General features: G+C 48.0%; 1 protein-coding gene across 1 annotated transcript; it reads left to right on the top strand.

The window, feature by feature from the left end:
- Positions 1-845: 845 nt before the first annotated feature.
- Positions 846-11,946, top strand: LOC311188050 (butyrophilin subfamily 1 member A1-like; the record flags this gene model as incomplete). Its single annotated transcript, XM_084259327.1, is given in 9 exon segments — positions 846-1,271; positions 4,356-4,507; positions 4,511-4,637; positions 4,795-4,995; positions 5,264-5,284; positions 5,376-5,402; positions 6,897-6,923; positions 10,844-10,870; positions 11,291-11,946. Coding segments are annotated over 9 exon segments (1,602 nt in total). The 5' UTR covers positions 846-907.
- Between the last annotated feature and the right edge of the window lie 1,139 nt (positions 11,947-13,085).

Genomic DNA, 13,085 nt, shown 5'->3' with positions numbered 1-13,085 from the left:
GAGAAGAGGGGAAGGAGGTGTTGCGTGTCAGAAAGTTTCTGGAAAGACACCCCTATGGTGTCTGTGGGTCACTGTGGGAATGTGGAGACACTGTGAGATTTGAGAAGAGTAGGGACACAACTTTCAGGTGTAAAGGGTCCCAGATGCGGGGTGAGGAAAGACAGACAGGGAGACTAGACTACCTAGTCCTCCAGATGAGGCCTCTTGGTGGCTCAGGCCAAGTTGGAGCAGGAGAGGTGAGAAGTCACAAGGTGAAGTCCAGCAGAGCTCACCCTGCAGAAGAACCATGTCAGTCTGTCCACCTGGTCTCAGAAGGCCCAGAGTTCTGAGAGGGTGTCATGGGTGAAACTTACTTTTCAGAAGCAGAGATTTGTGCTCCTGGGAATGATGGGAGGGTAGGTCCTTAACAAAAATAGAAAGATAATAAGTTAAGAGTGGGGGTGGGGCGCCCTGGGGTGGCAGAGGGACCACACACTTTTCACCTGAGCATAGAAAGCTCTTCAGCCACTTTCAGTCCTGTCCTGAAATTGGTCATATTAGAGTGTGGTGCTCAGCATGTGTCCCTGGGACACTAGTGTTGCATCCTCCCATTCCTTTGAGCAGCACCCGCTGAGTGAGCCGTGGGCCATGGGGAGGGTTCCCAGCGACGGTGATTCCAGTGCTGTGGGGCAGAACCGCAGTTAGTCCTTCTCGAGGGGCCCGGAGCCGGTGCACAGGGAGATGTGGGGGCCTCTGACATCATTTCTGCATCACAAAGTTGGGGCCAGAAGCTCTACCTCAGACTGGGAAACTCACTGCTCACTCCCTCGGGTCAGGGCCATCTCACGGGACACCTGCCCCCTGAGCCGCTCCTCCAGCGCGAGGCGCGGTCCCCTGTCCAGGTGCGTCTCTGAGCCTTCTCGCTCCCATGTCTGTGTCCACAGAGAACTTCCGAGTGATCAGCCCAAAGTACCCCATCGTGGCGGTGCTGGGCAGGGACACCAAGCTGCCCTGTCGTGTGTTGCCCCCCATGAACGTGAGGGACATGGATCTGAGGTGGTTCCGTTCCAAGTTCTCAGAGGCCGCGTTAAGCTACAAAAACGGTCATGAAGAGGGCGAGGAGCAGCTGGCCTTGTACAGGGGGCGCACGTCCCTGGAGGAGGACTCCCTGGCACAGAGCGAGGCGGCCATGCGCATCCGCGGGGTCCAGGTCTCTGACAACAGGCAGTACACCTGCTTCTTCAGGAAGGGAAGACTCTACAGGCAGGCTGATTTGGAGCTGAAGGTGGCAGGTTGGTGATTTAATCTATATGTTATAGGATTATGTTGGGAGGAACCTCAGGGACCAAGTAAATCAGCCCCTCATTTTATGGAACAGGAAAGACAGATTTTGTCTCTCTTACGCCATACAAACCTATAGACTCCCTCCTGCCCTGGCTATGTGCAGGGGTTGCTGTGGACACCTGCGGTGACCCTAACAGATCCCTGGCCTAAGGAATTTATTTTCTAGAGTCAAATAAATAAATGGACAAGAATTAATAGAGGAATTTAGAAGGTGATAAGTGTTTAGGATAAAAGGTCAGGTAGAGGAAGGACAGGGCCAGGATGTAGGGATAGGAAGGAGGGAAGGCTTCTGTGTAATACAGGGGCTCAGTTTGGGCCTTTTGATGATCTGAGAAAAAGCTCAAAGAAATTAGAAATGGAGGACAGGGATTTCCTCTGGAGGGGGAGAAGAGTTCCATGCCCAGGGGACACGCATGGTGACACTCCTACAGGAGGAATGGGCTGGCGTGTCTGGAGCATGAGGAGCTCATGGTGGTTGGCAGATGAGTGAATGAGAGGGTGGTAGCAGGGGACAGCCCTGGAGTAATGCCATGTTCCTCGTACCGGGTGCACAGAGAGCGGTGGTTTAGGCTGCCTGTGGTGGTCAGGAGGCTTAGAGGTACACCACTGGGCAGACACTGGAGGTCACCAGACAAGTTTCCAGAGCACTTGAGGCTGGTGGACTGGGTGCCAGGAGGCAGGGGCCCCCAGCATGGTAATTGTGGTTATGCGCAGTTGAGAAATATTCACTGGGGCTTGAGTGTTGGGCCTTGATAGGCACAGGGTGTGTAAGTTGGGAAGTAAATAAAAGGAATTTTGGGGGGGAGGTAGAGAGATGAGAGGTCATGGAAGACTTTGTGTACTGTGCTAAGGGGTTTGGGTGCAAAATTGAGGAAATTTTAAGCAGAATACTGTTGGGGATGTTCACTGTGGCAGCTGAGAGGAGGATGGATGGCAGGTGAGCATGGCTGGAGGTGTGGAGCACAGTCACAGTGGAGGGAGGACCGCTGTGAAGGATGGCCAGACTTTAATAGCACCAGTGTGTGGATATGGGTATCAGTTGTCAATGAAAATTAGAAATGACACTCAGTTGAGTAGGCAGATTTGAGCTCACAGAGAGTTTGTAGGGGGAACAGGAAAATGCACACTTTCAGGGTTTTGTTTGACTTTTTGATGTTTGGTGACAGGAATAAATGTGATTATGTGTTAATCACCTATTGTTGTAATAATGCTTTACCACATACAGCCATGAAATCTCAGTGGCATAGAGCCATAACTATTTTGTTAAGTCAGGCATTAAGGGAGTTTGCTAATCTGGGTTCACTTGGAAATGTTTACTGGATTTATTCATATATCTTTGGTCATGCCGAGAAAATATGACAAAATATAAAACAAAAGTCTCCAAACATAGAAATTCTCATCACAAAGAGAGTAGAGAAAGAAAACAATTTTATTCTTGAAGAATTAATTCAGATTTGATGTGCATCCCAATCTAATCTACTAAGAGATTGTGAAGACGAAAGAGAGTTTAGACTTTTATAAAGCCCAGCAGATACCATGCATTGCATACATGTCTTCAAGATGAACAATCATCACCTCTCATATGAAAGGACTTGACAAAACTATTTCTCCCCCATACTTCACTTCAAAACTTACCTGGTGATTGGGGTGACTTCTAGCTAATTGGCTTTATTTGGAGGAAAAATATATTCCCACATCCTGATGACAAGAAGTGTTTTTATAACTTGGAGCAAGGTGCCCATAGAAGTTAGGCACCTCCCACCACAAGTAGGGGGGACATGGAGTGCTATCTCCTTTGATGTTAACATTTCCATGAGATGGCTCCTGGATTCTTTGAGAAAGATATTACCGGATCATGAAACTGGCAAAAAGCCTATATATTTTTCTTTTCTTTATTAAAAAGATTTATTTATTTATGCATATAAGAACTTGGGTATAGGCAAGAGGTGTAGGGGGTGAGAGGATTCACGAGAGACAGAGTGGGAAACAGAACAGGCAGATTGACTGAAATACACTGCTGAGGGGAGCAGCAGACGAGACAGGAGAGGTCTGCTGTGCATTGTGGGTTACCTCCCTGGCAAGAGATCGAACTCCTTGTGCTGCAGAGGTTGTGGATAGCTTCATAGTGCTGTGCTTAATGCCTAGTGCCACCAGGGAGTGCCCCAAACCTATCTATTTTTCAAAAAGGATTTATATACATTTCAAAAAGAAGAGAAAGTACTTACAAGTTTTTAAAAATAAATCCTCTAAGTAAAGGAGGGGAAGTGACTCTCTTCCCTTATTTCTAACAAGGAGAATTAAGTCTCTCACTCTAGTTTTTACTTATCCTTAGAGTCCAGTAGCAAGGTCATGATGTGAGCTGCCTGGGTGTCATCTGGAAAAGGTTGTCCAGCACGACTGTCCCAGGCAGAGGGCGCCCAGGCAGGCTCTATGCCCAGTGTCTGAGTCACCCTGGCTGACCTCAAAGGCCAAGTCAGTCATGACCCCAACCAGGGGCAGAGTGAGAAGACACCAATATGTATGAGGCAGAGGGAAAGTTAGAAATAAAGATGAAGAATTGGGGATATTTTCATATCTATCACAGATGGGGTATAGTCAATTCATTCTGGAACTTTGAATGTGAGTGTACGTCAGGAATGATAACACACAGGGATGTGGATTTCAGGGAAGGGAGTTCAGGAGGTAGGGTTGTCATTATTATAATGTGGGAGTGATTTAGAGGAGAGGAAGCTTGTATGGAACAGAGGCCTTGGGAGAGTGTGAGGTGAGAAAGGTAGAGGATTGGATGGAATCTGGCACTAATTTCTTCTGTTTCTTTTGGACATTGACTTTCAACTTGGTAGCTGGGAGCCCCTGCCCTCCGTGCCCCTTCAGTCCCATACTCCATCCATCTGACACTGAGACTGGGTCATGCCTTGCACCCATCAGGCAGCAGCCTTTCCTTAGACTCCCCAGTATGCACCGTGGACAGACTACCTGGAGGTGTGCACAGGTAGGCCCTGCCCCACCTGGCTCTCATCTTCCCTCTACAGGTATGGGCTCTGCCCCCCAAGTGCACATCACAGGGCCAGAGGAAGATGGGGTATGCATTGTGTGCACGGCCTCAGGCTGGTTCCCAGAGCCCCAATTGCAGTGGAGACACACCTGTGGGGAGCAGTTCCTGAGGTTCTCCAAGGTCCAGGCCTAGGACACTGAGGGACTCTTCAGCGTGGAGGCCGCTCTGGTGGTGAGAGACAGCTCTGCAAGGAATGTGACCTGCTCCATCCTCAACCACATCCTGCGTCAGGAGAAGGCCATGGCCATCATCATCCCAGGTCAGCGCTGCTCTCCCCTCCCCCTTCCCTGCAAGGCAGAGGGAGGGGCTGGCACCCCCAGGTGCCACATACAGGGTGACACCTCCAAGTGTCACATACAGGGCTGGGCTGCCCTGGGTTGTGTCCTGATGGGGTGTCCGGGGGTTTCTGTCTGCAGAGCCCTTTTTCCCCCAGGTCTCTCCCTGGAAGCCGGCTTTCCTGGTGATCCTGCCCTTGCTGCTGCTCCTGCTCCTGGGGGCTGCCTGCTACACTCAGAGAGAACATTCCACACAGATGCAGGAGCTGCAGGAGCAGAGGAATCTGGGCCAGGCTAAGGAGGAGGACACACAGACCAAGGAGAAGGCCCTGAAGGACACAGGTAACTCAGGACAGGGGCCAGGCTGGTGCGTGTGGCAGTGGGTGCTGAGAGGGAGAAGCTGACACCAGAGCCAGAGCCCAGGGTCCACTTTATAGGGAGATGAGAGCAGGAGGCTGAGTCCCAGAGAACAATGGAACTTGGAGGCTCAGACAGGTCTAGAGATGGGAATTTTATGACACAGAGAGGTTTTTGTTTTGTGGATCCTCTAGGCACACAGTTTTTCTTCCTAGGGACAGCAATTGAAGTTTTTTTGCTTTCACTTTTTCAGGTGAACTCCGGGCAATTTTAGGTAAGCTCTGCTCTCCCTCCTAACTCTCTGTGTTCCCTTCATAGGAGACATTCTGGTTCTTAGCTCACCTGTTTCCTGTGTTGTCTTTCAGACCAGAGGAAGGCAGCTTACCTGGCTGGTGAGTGATGCTCCAGGGGTCCTGGGTCTCCTGTCCCCCCTGTGCCCAGGTGTCCCCCTTTGTCTAAGTACAGACATGGGGACCCCTTCCCTGGAGTGGAGCTGGTGGGCAACAAGACCATGTTCCCAGATTCTCCCAGTTTTTGGCTGTATCCCACCCAGTCAGGGGATCCTGGTGGGTGGTAATCTGTGGAGTCTTGAGCATCCTGGTCTCATGCCAACCCTGACCTTCCCACCATGCTGCTGGCTCTCTAGCCTTCCATGCATCTCATTCTTGATCAGCACCTGAAAGCAACAGACAGCTGCCCTGAGGTTTCATTAAAGATGGATAAGTAAATGGGGACATTAAATTGAAGAGTGTGGTCTTTTGCCCACTGCCTCCAAGACAGCATTCAAACAGTCTGTTCTCTCCAGCATCTGAAGTTGTTGATCAATGAATGCTGAGTGTGGATGGGTTGACCCTGTGGTGGGTGTGGTGGGGGCTCTCAGCACTTCGGAAGAGCGGAAGCTTGCTTCATATCTTTAAATCATTTTTTGCCCAAAATAGACTGAATTTAGGTTTTGTTACAATAAAGAATAGTTTATATTTTATTTATTTATCTTTTAAAATATTTATTTATTTATTTATACAAGCACTGGGTATAGTCAGAAGCGCGGGAGGGTGAGAGAATTCACCAGAGCCAGAGCGGGGAGCAGAACAGACAGAAGGATCAAAGTACACTGCTGAGGGGAGCAGCGGGCAGCAGGAGAGGTCTGCGCGCCTCGTGGAACCCTCGCCTGGTGGCCAGGGATCGAACCAGCGCTGCAGAGGCTGCAGGCAGCTTCGCAACCCAGCGGTCAACCGCTGCGCCACCAGGGAGGCCCTATATTTTATTTTTTAATAGTATAATTTTTAATTCTTAGTTGCAAAACTGAGCAAAGAAAGAATAAGAATATTTGAGGCGGGCCTCCCTGGTGCCGCAGAGGTTGAGCGCTGGACTGCAAAGCTGCCCGCAGCCTCTGCAGTGCCGGTTCAATCCCCAGCCAGTGGCGAGGGTGCCACATGGCGCACAGACCTCTCCTGCCATGCCCGCTGCTCTCCTCAGCAGTGTACTTTGGTCCTTTTGCCTGTTCTGCTCCTCACTCTGGCTCTGGTGAATTCTCTCACACTCCCGCGCACCAACTGTACCCAGTGCTTGTATAAATAAATAAATAAATCTTAAAAAAAAAAAAAAAAAGAATATTAAAGGTTTTTGAGGCCGAGTATCTGTGTGACTTGCCCAAAGCCCCACAGCAGCAGCAGGCAGGGCTGGGTCAGTCTGTCCTATAGGCTTCTGACCTGAGTCAGGGATTTCCCCCCACACCTGCTGTCTGAACAGGGCAGGAGGTCATGACCTCTCAGCCTCTCCTCTCCACCCCCCAGAGAGTCTCATCTATAGAACAGGGGGAGCTCAGAACCTGTGGTTCACATGAGCAGGCGGTTGTGCTGAGGTCTCACCTGTGTGTTCCCTTTCAGCCTGGAGGAAGGCCCAGCTGTATGCAGGTGAGTGGCCCTAAGGGTCCTGGGAATCCCTCCCAGCCTCCCTTCTGCCCGTTCTCTATCAGGGGACTCCCAACAGCAAGAGTTTGGGGTCCTTGGTCTCCTTTCACTCTGTAGCCTCCATCTGAGAGCTGCAGCACCCCCACCCTTTGTGAGCACAGACCTGCCTCCACCTGCCCTGTCCTCCCTGCAAGTCATGTGGGGTCAGGACACCCTCTGACCCCTTGTCACCTGGTCCTTCCTGTCGGTGAGGACACTGGGGAGGTCAGGGTGAGGAGAGACTAAGCAGGTTAACAGTTGTTTATATTAGGAATTGCTGATCTTTAGATTCCAGAAATTCTCCTGGTTTGCTTAGGTCTCAGATTTTGCTAAGGGGTCCTTGGTTTGGGATCCTTCTTCCCCATTTTGCATATTGCCAGTTTTCTTCTTCTAAGTCACCGTGGTTGCTGAGGAATCAGTTACTTTTGGGCAGGTGTTCTGCATCTAGATCTCAGACCCTCTGGGGAGTTTATGCTCTTGTATAGGGCTTGTGAAAGATCTAAAATTAATGCAAAATCCTGTGTATATGTTTGTATAACAGGGAAAAAATGTGACACTTAATGGCTCACAGTCATAATCTCCCATTTTAGGAGAATTTTGGTAGGCCTGATGCTTGGCTCTGGTTGGGTTTATTGTGTGACAACTTTATACAAGACATCTAGCAGAGTTAAAATTAGTTAAAAGGGAAAGCATGGGGATAAAATAAGGATGGTTGGTGGGAGGGGTGGGGAGGAAGAGCAAAGATTCAGTGGGAAGAGTGGAGGGATGAGATGGAGAGTAGAGTTGCGAGATTTGCCTTACTCAGGTGTTATCTGGCTGGGGTTGGTGGGACCACAGGTGACAGCATGGTGGTTTGAGCTGGGGAGGCTCCAGAGGGTTTGTAAGTTATTTGGATGCATGAAATGTAATCAACTTCTTAATTCTCTTTGAGAGATTTCAGTAAAGACTTATTTATTTAATCCATTTTTTTTAAGATTTATTTATTTATTTATTCATACAAACACTGGGTACAGTCAGAAGCGTGGGAGGGTGAGATAATTCACCAGAGCCAGAGCAGGGAGCAGAGCAGGCAGAAGGACTGAAGTACACTGCTGAGGGGAGCAGCGGGCGGCAGGAGGGGTCTGCGCGCCATTTGGGACCCTCCTCTGGTGGCCGGGGAGCAGCCGGGGATCGAACTGGTGCCGCGAAGGCTGTGGGCAGCTTCGCAACCCAGCGCTCAATCGCTGTGCCACCGGGGAGGCCCTTTAATCCATTTTTGAGGTAACCATCAAACTGGGCTTGCCTCTGGCGTTGGGCGTTGGGCCCTGCTCAGCCTGCAAGCAGCTCAGCCTGGAGCTGTGGGTTCTGCTGCAGAGAAGTATCTGAGGACTAGCAGGGCTGAACATGTGAGGATCCGTGTCCTTCCAGTCTATGTAGCTTTCCCTTTTTTTGTTCTGGATTATTCTGTTTGGTGTCAGGGATAGAGACTGTGAGAAACAGGGATGAGGGATGGGTGAGCCCAGGAGGCTGGGGAGGGGGCAGATGTCTGAGGAACTATTCTTAGAGAGTCTCACTGTTTTTGGGATTTGTTTGTTAATATGATGATTCTCTTTTACCATCTCTCCTTCCTCTGCCGATAAAGTATTGGTGTTGTAATGTGTGCCTTATATACCTTTTATTTATAAGGATAAATGCCATTATACTAGAATTAAAATTTTCATTTTGGCATGTTCCTATGTGGAGAAGACACATTTCCAACCTCATCGGATTCATAAAATAAAAAAAAAAATGTATTTTAATGATATGGTGTGGAGATAAACTGAAGAATCACATAGTTGTCAATACTTTTATAGAGTCTCAAATTTAAATGCCAACTCCCTTCTCTCCTCTTTCTTGTTTTTCTGCTTTTCCTTTGGTAATCTCTTATAACTACTATATAAAAATTTATAGTCGAATATCAACTAATGTCTTGGTGAAGAAAATTGAAGTTCACTTTTCTCAGAGGGCCCCATGGGCTAGCCCAATATTTTATGTTTCTCTGTGTTTTGAACATCAATAGAGATGGAAATACCAGTATATCTGAATGAAGTTTTCTAAGTGGAAATAATAGTCACCTATTTATATCCCAAATGTGCAAGAAAATGTAGTTTATTTAATTCCCTAAGTGTTCTAATCTTAATCCTGAGTCTTGGTCCTTTGAAGGCAATGACTCTCCCCACTGAAGACAATTCAGGATCTTTGGACATCTAGTGGCTTTGCATTGGTCAGTGATCTTCATTTCTTCTTCCCAAAGGAAATATGGTGGTTGGAGATTTTATGGGATTGGCCACAGTGGGGCAGAGGGCTCCCCATGATTTTCTTTTAGTTATTTCAGTCCTCACCCAGGGGAGGCGCACCTGATCTGACTCTTAAGATCTTGGGCTTGGTGTCTATGGAGGAGGCACAGACCTGTCTAGCTGTCTGGGGCATTGTCCCTCCACCTCACTCTGGGTGAAATCCACAGACTTGGTCACTTGGATGCATATAGTTTATGGCTTCCTTCTCTTGACCCAGGCCCTCCCCTGATTTCTGTCTCTGTTTACCCCTCTGGTTCTCCACCTTCAAGGAGAGCATGGAATTTTTTTTTTTTTTTTTTTTTTTTTGGTTTTTGTTCAGGTGATGGGGGGCCCTCAGGTTTTCTCAGACCCTTTCTCTGCCAGAATAAAATTCTATGTTGGATGTGGCACACACTATATATGAGACTATGTCTTCTCTTAACTGCTGCAAATGACCAAAAACTTAGCAGCTTAGACTAACAGATTTTCTGTCTTCTATCTCTGTAGGTCAGATTCCATCAATGTACAGTAAGGACTGTGTTCTATTTCTGGAGGATCTCATCTTTCCCATCTTCTGGAGGACTCATGCAATCCTTCATTTATGGGCCTTTTCTTCTGTCTTCAGCCAGCAAACACCGCATGTCTCTGATTCTTCTTCTGTCGTCACATCTATTTCTCTGAGTCCAAAGCCTAGAAAGCCCTTTGCTTTTAAGGATACACATGGTTAATTTAGGCCTGCCTGGATATTCCTTCCTAATCTCCATCTAAAATTGCAGCTATACACAGCTATAAAGTTCACTTTGCCATGTGTGACATTGACATGTCTGGGGTTTAGGACATGGACATCTTTTGGGGCTTACCCCAGGGGGTTTCTCCTCTATGCTATCACTCTTTCTGAATGATACTTGGGGGAGCAGATTTTTTTTTTTTTTTTTTTGGTTTTCCCTTATCTATACAACGTATCTGCTACCACCTCCACATGATATATATAATAAAAGCCACATATATGCTCTCAGTACACATATTTGTTTCCAACTTAGAACCTCTCTCCCTTCCTCAAAACCTCTCTTTTGTCTCCTAACTGGGCAAGATTTCTCTAATGCTGTATCCTGACTTCCCTTCACTCATGGTTGATAGTTATCTTCCATGTTCAGCTAAATCAAATTGTAATTTTCTCTACTTATGCCTTAAAGGCAACCTTAAAGTCAACTTAATTACTTCTTTATAAGTAATAGAAGTCTTTGAAAATTTTGTCTATTTTTTTTTTCAAGAAAAAAATGAGGCTAGGAACTAGAAAAAGCTTACTTTCATAGTCAAGTCTGGGTAATAACCATTTTGTTCAGGTTGATCTTCCATCTCTTAATCCCTGGGTATTAAAATTCCTGGCTTAGTCTTCATGGGAAGGTTGCAGTGTGTTTGTGTGGTGCGTGTGCATGTGTGTGTCTGTAAGAAAGAAAGAGATGCATCAAATTAATGTTTCCAGAACATTTTTTTCTGTAAATCTTCTATCATGATGTTTCAGAAGATGAGGTACTAGTCCTGATGTGTGGGTCTCTGTGTCCCTCATGTGAAATGTGTGGTTTCTTGCAGATTGGCGGAAGGAGAAGTTCCAGGCCTGTGAGTGAATTTGTGTCCTTTCTGGGTGCTCCTCCTCCTGGTGCCCCACAGCTTCTGGCTTCTCCATCAGCCCTCCATGCTGATATAGATGCTGGCACCATGTGTTGGGGGGTGGGATGTGGTAGTGAGAGTCACATAATTGTGGCTGGTGGATGTGGCTGATATTGGTCCAGGCTGGTCCCCATATAACCACGTGACACATCTAACCCCCAAGTCAGGCTTGTGGTTCTTTCCCTGCTTAGAGGACTGTGGGCTTCATGTCACGATGCTCTCATCTCATGTAGTTTATCCCTCCCCTTCAGCTAAGGGTCTGGGGTAAGGTGGTGAGTCCTCCCCTGATGCAACTAAGGGTCTGGGGTGATCTGTGTGCCCTTGTTAAAGGTCAGGGTATTCTTGCATACTTGGTTCTTCTCTCTGCAGGGTCTGTCACTCTAGATCCAGGTTCTGTGGACAATGACCACATTGTCCTCTCTCCTGACAAGAAGATTCTGACCTTGGAGGACTCCTATGAGGATGCAGGAGACTCCTGCAGCATCCTGGGCCTTGAAGACATCACATCAGGGCGCTGTTACTGGGAGGTGGAGGTCAAGAATGGAGACAGAAGTGTGTGGACTCTGGGGGTCTGTAGGAGTGATGTGAGCAGGAAAGGCTGGTATATAGAGACCACAGAAAGGGGGTTTTGGACTGTGGGGCATTTTGAAATAGGATTTGTGGCCTCTGCAATTGATATCACTCCACTACCCCTTAGGCAGGCTCCCCGCAGGGTGGGGGTTTTCCTGGACTATGATCACAGGGATGTCTCCTTCTATGACATGACTAATGGCTCCCACATCTTCTCCTTCTCCCCCGAGTCCTTCTCTGGGTTCTTTCCATATTTCAGATGTTACTCAGGAGACATGTCCATGACCCTCTGCCCCCTGGAGGCTGGGCCCCAGAAGCCCTCTGTGCCCATGAACAATCGTCCTTTTCTGAAGGAGCCTGTGGGTCCCTCAGGAGAGGGGATCCCCTTAGGCTCTGGTGTGGATGGGGCTGAAGCCCCCCTCCTCCCCTCCAACTCTGAGGCTGTGTACCCCTAGGGCCCCATCACTGTCCCTCCCCTTCACAGAGGCTCTTTGAGTGAACACTTAGTGCCACCAGCTCCAGGCTCTTGTTGAAGAGGCAATACCGTCTTACACAAGTAGCCTTTGACTTTGAATTCCTGGACGCTGCAGACACTGTCTGGGCTAGGACAGCTGGGCACTTATGACCTTAGAAATTCTTTCCTTTTCCCCAATTTCCCCTTTGTTAATGAACCCCATTGTTCTACCCTGAACCTGAGTTCTGTCTTGCAGTTGCAAGCATATAGGTGAGGACCCACCAACCCAACAAGTCATTGAAAATGCAAACTCTGTCTAGTGAATGTAAGTCCTCATCACTTCCACAATAGCTGTTGTGATCAAATCTCCCCTCTCTCCCAATGTCTGTATGACTCATGCCACTTCTAGGTAAGATATGTGTGGGACTTACCAAAACCAGACACTCTTTTCTTTGAACTAATCAGTCTAGCCCTAGCTCAAGAACTCCAAAGCACTTCACCCAGAACCCCTAGCAATGGCACGAGCCCCAGTTCCTATCTGTCATTACATTGCCTTGTGCTTGTCATCACAAGCTCGTCCTTTCTCTAGAACTTGTAATAAACTTCTTTACATAAATTTATCTTTTGGTTTGTTGTAAATCCATGGTTACCCATCTGGCACTTTGTGCTCCATATAACAAGTATTAAACACTCATAACAGCCCTACCTCTGGTCTTAATGATCTGGCCTCATACAGGCTACAACCCTCAACAATTAGCCTCAACAGAGATTCTGCAGGCTTCTACCAACTTTTTGCCTTCCCAGGGTGAGTAAGCAGCTATGGTTTTTATCACTTGCTGAGCGAGCCAGGAGAGGGACTATTGTGTCTGTTAGGCTAAATTGCTGTCCTCATTCTCTCCCAAATTGGTAGAAACACACTTGAGCTCCAAGACTGGGTGGGCCCACGAATCAGTTCTCTTGTGAGCCCCCTTGGGAAATTTATTGTGATCATGTCAAACAACCCTGTAGGGTAAATGATCTTCAGGCTTTTCTGCCCTCCCACCATCAGGATGGCCCTGTGTAAGGCCAGGAAGAGACACAATGCAGGTTTTCTATGATCCGGCAGACTCAGGAGGAGTCAGAGTCCTCAGTGGTTTTGCA

Source organism: Talpa europaea (genome assembly GCF_964194135.1).
Source record: "Talpa europaea genome assembly, chromosome: 2".
Lineage (NCBI taxonomy): Eukaryota > Metazoa > Chordata > Mammalia > Eulipotyphla > Talpidae > Talpa > Talpa europaea.
This window is presented reverse-complemented; position numbering and strand designations above follow the sequence as displayed.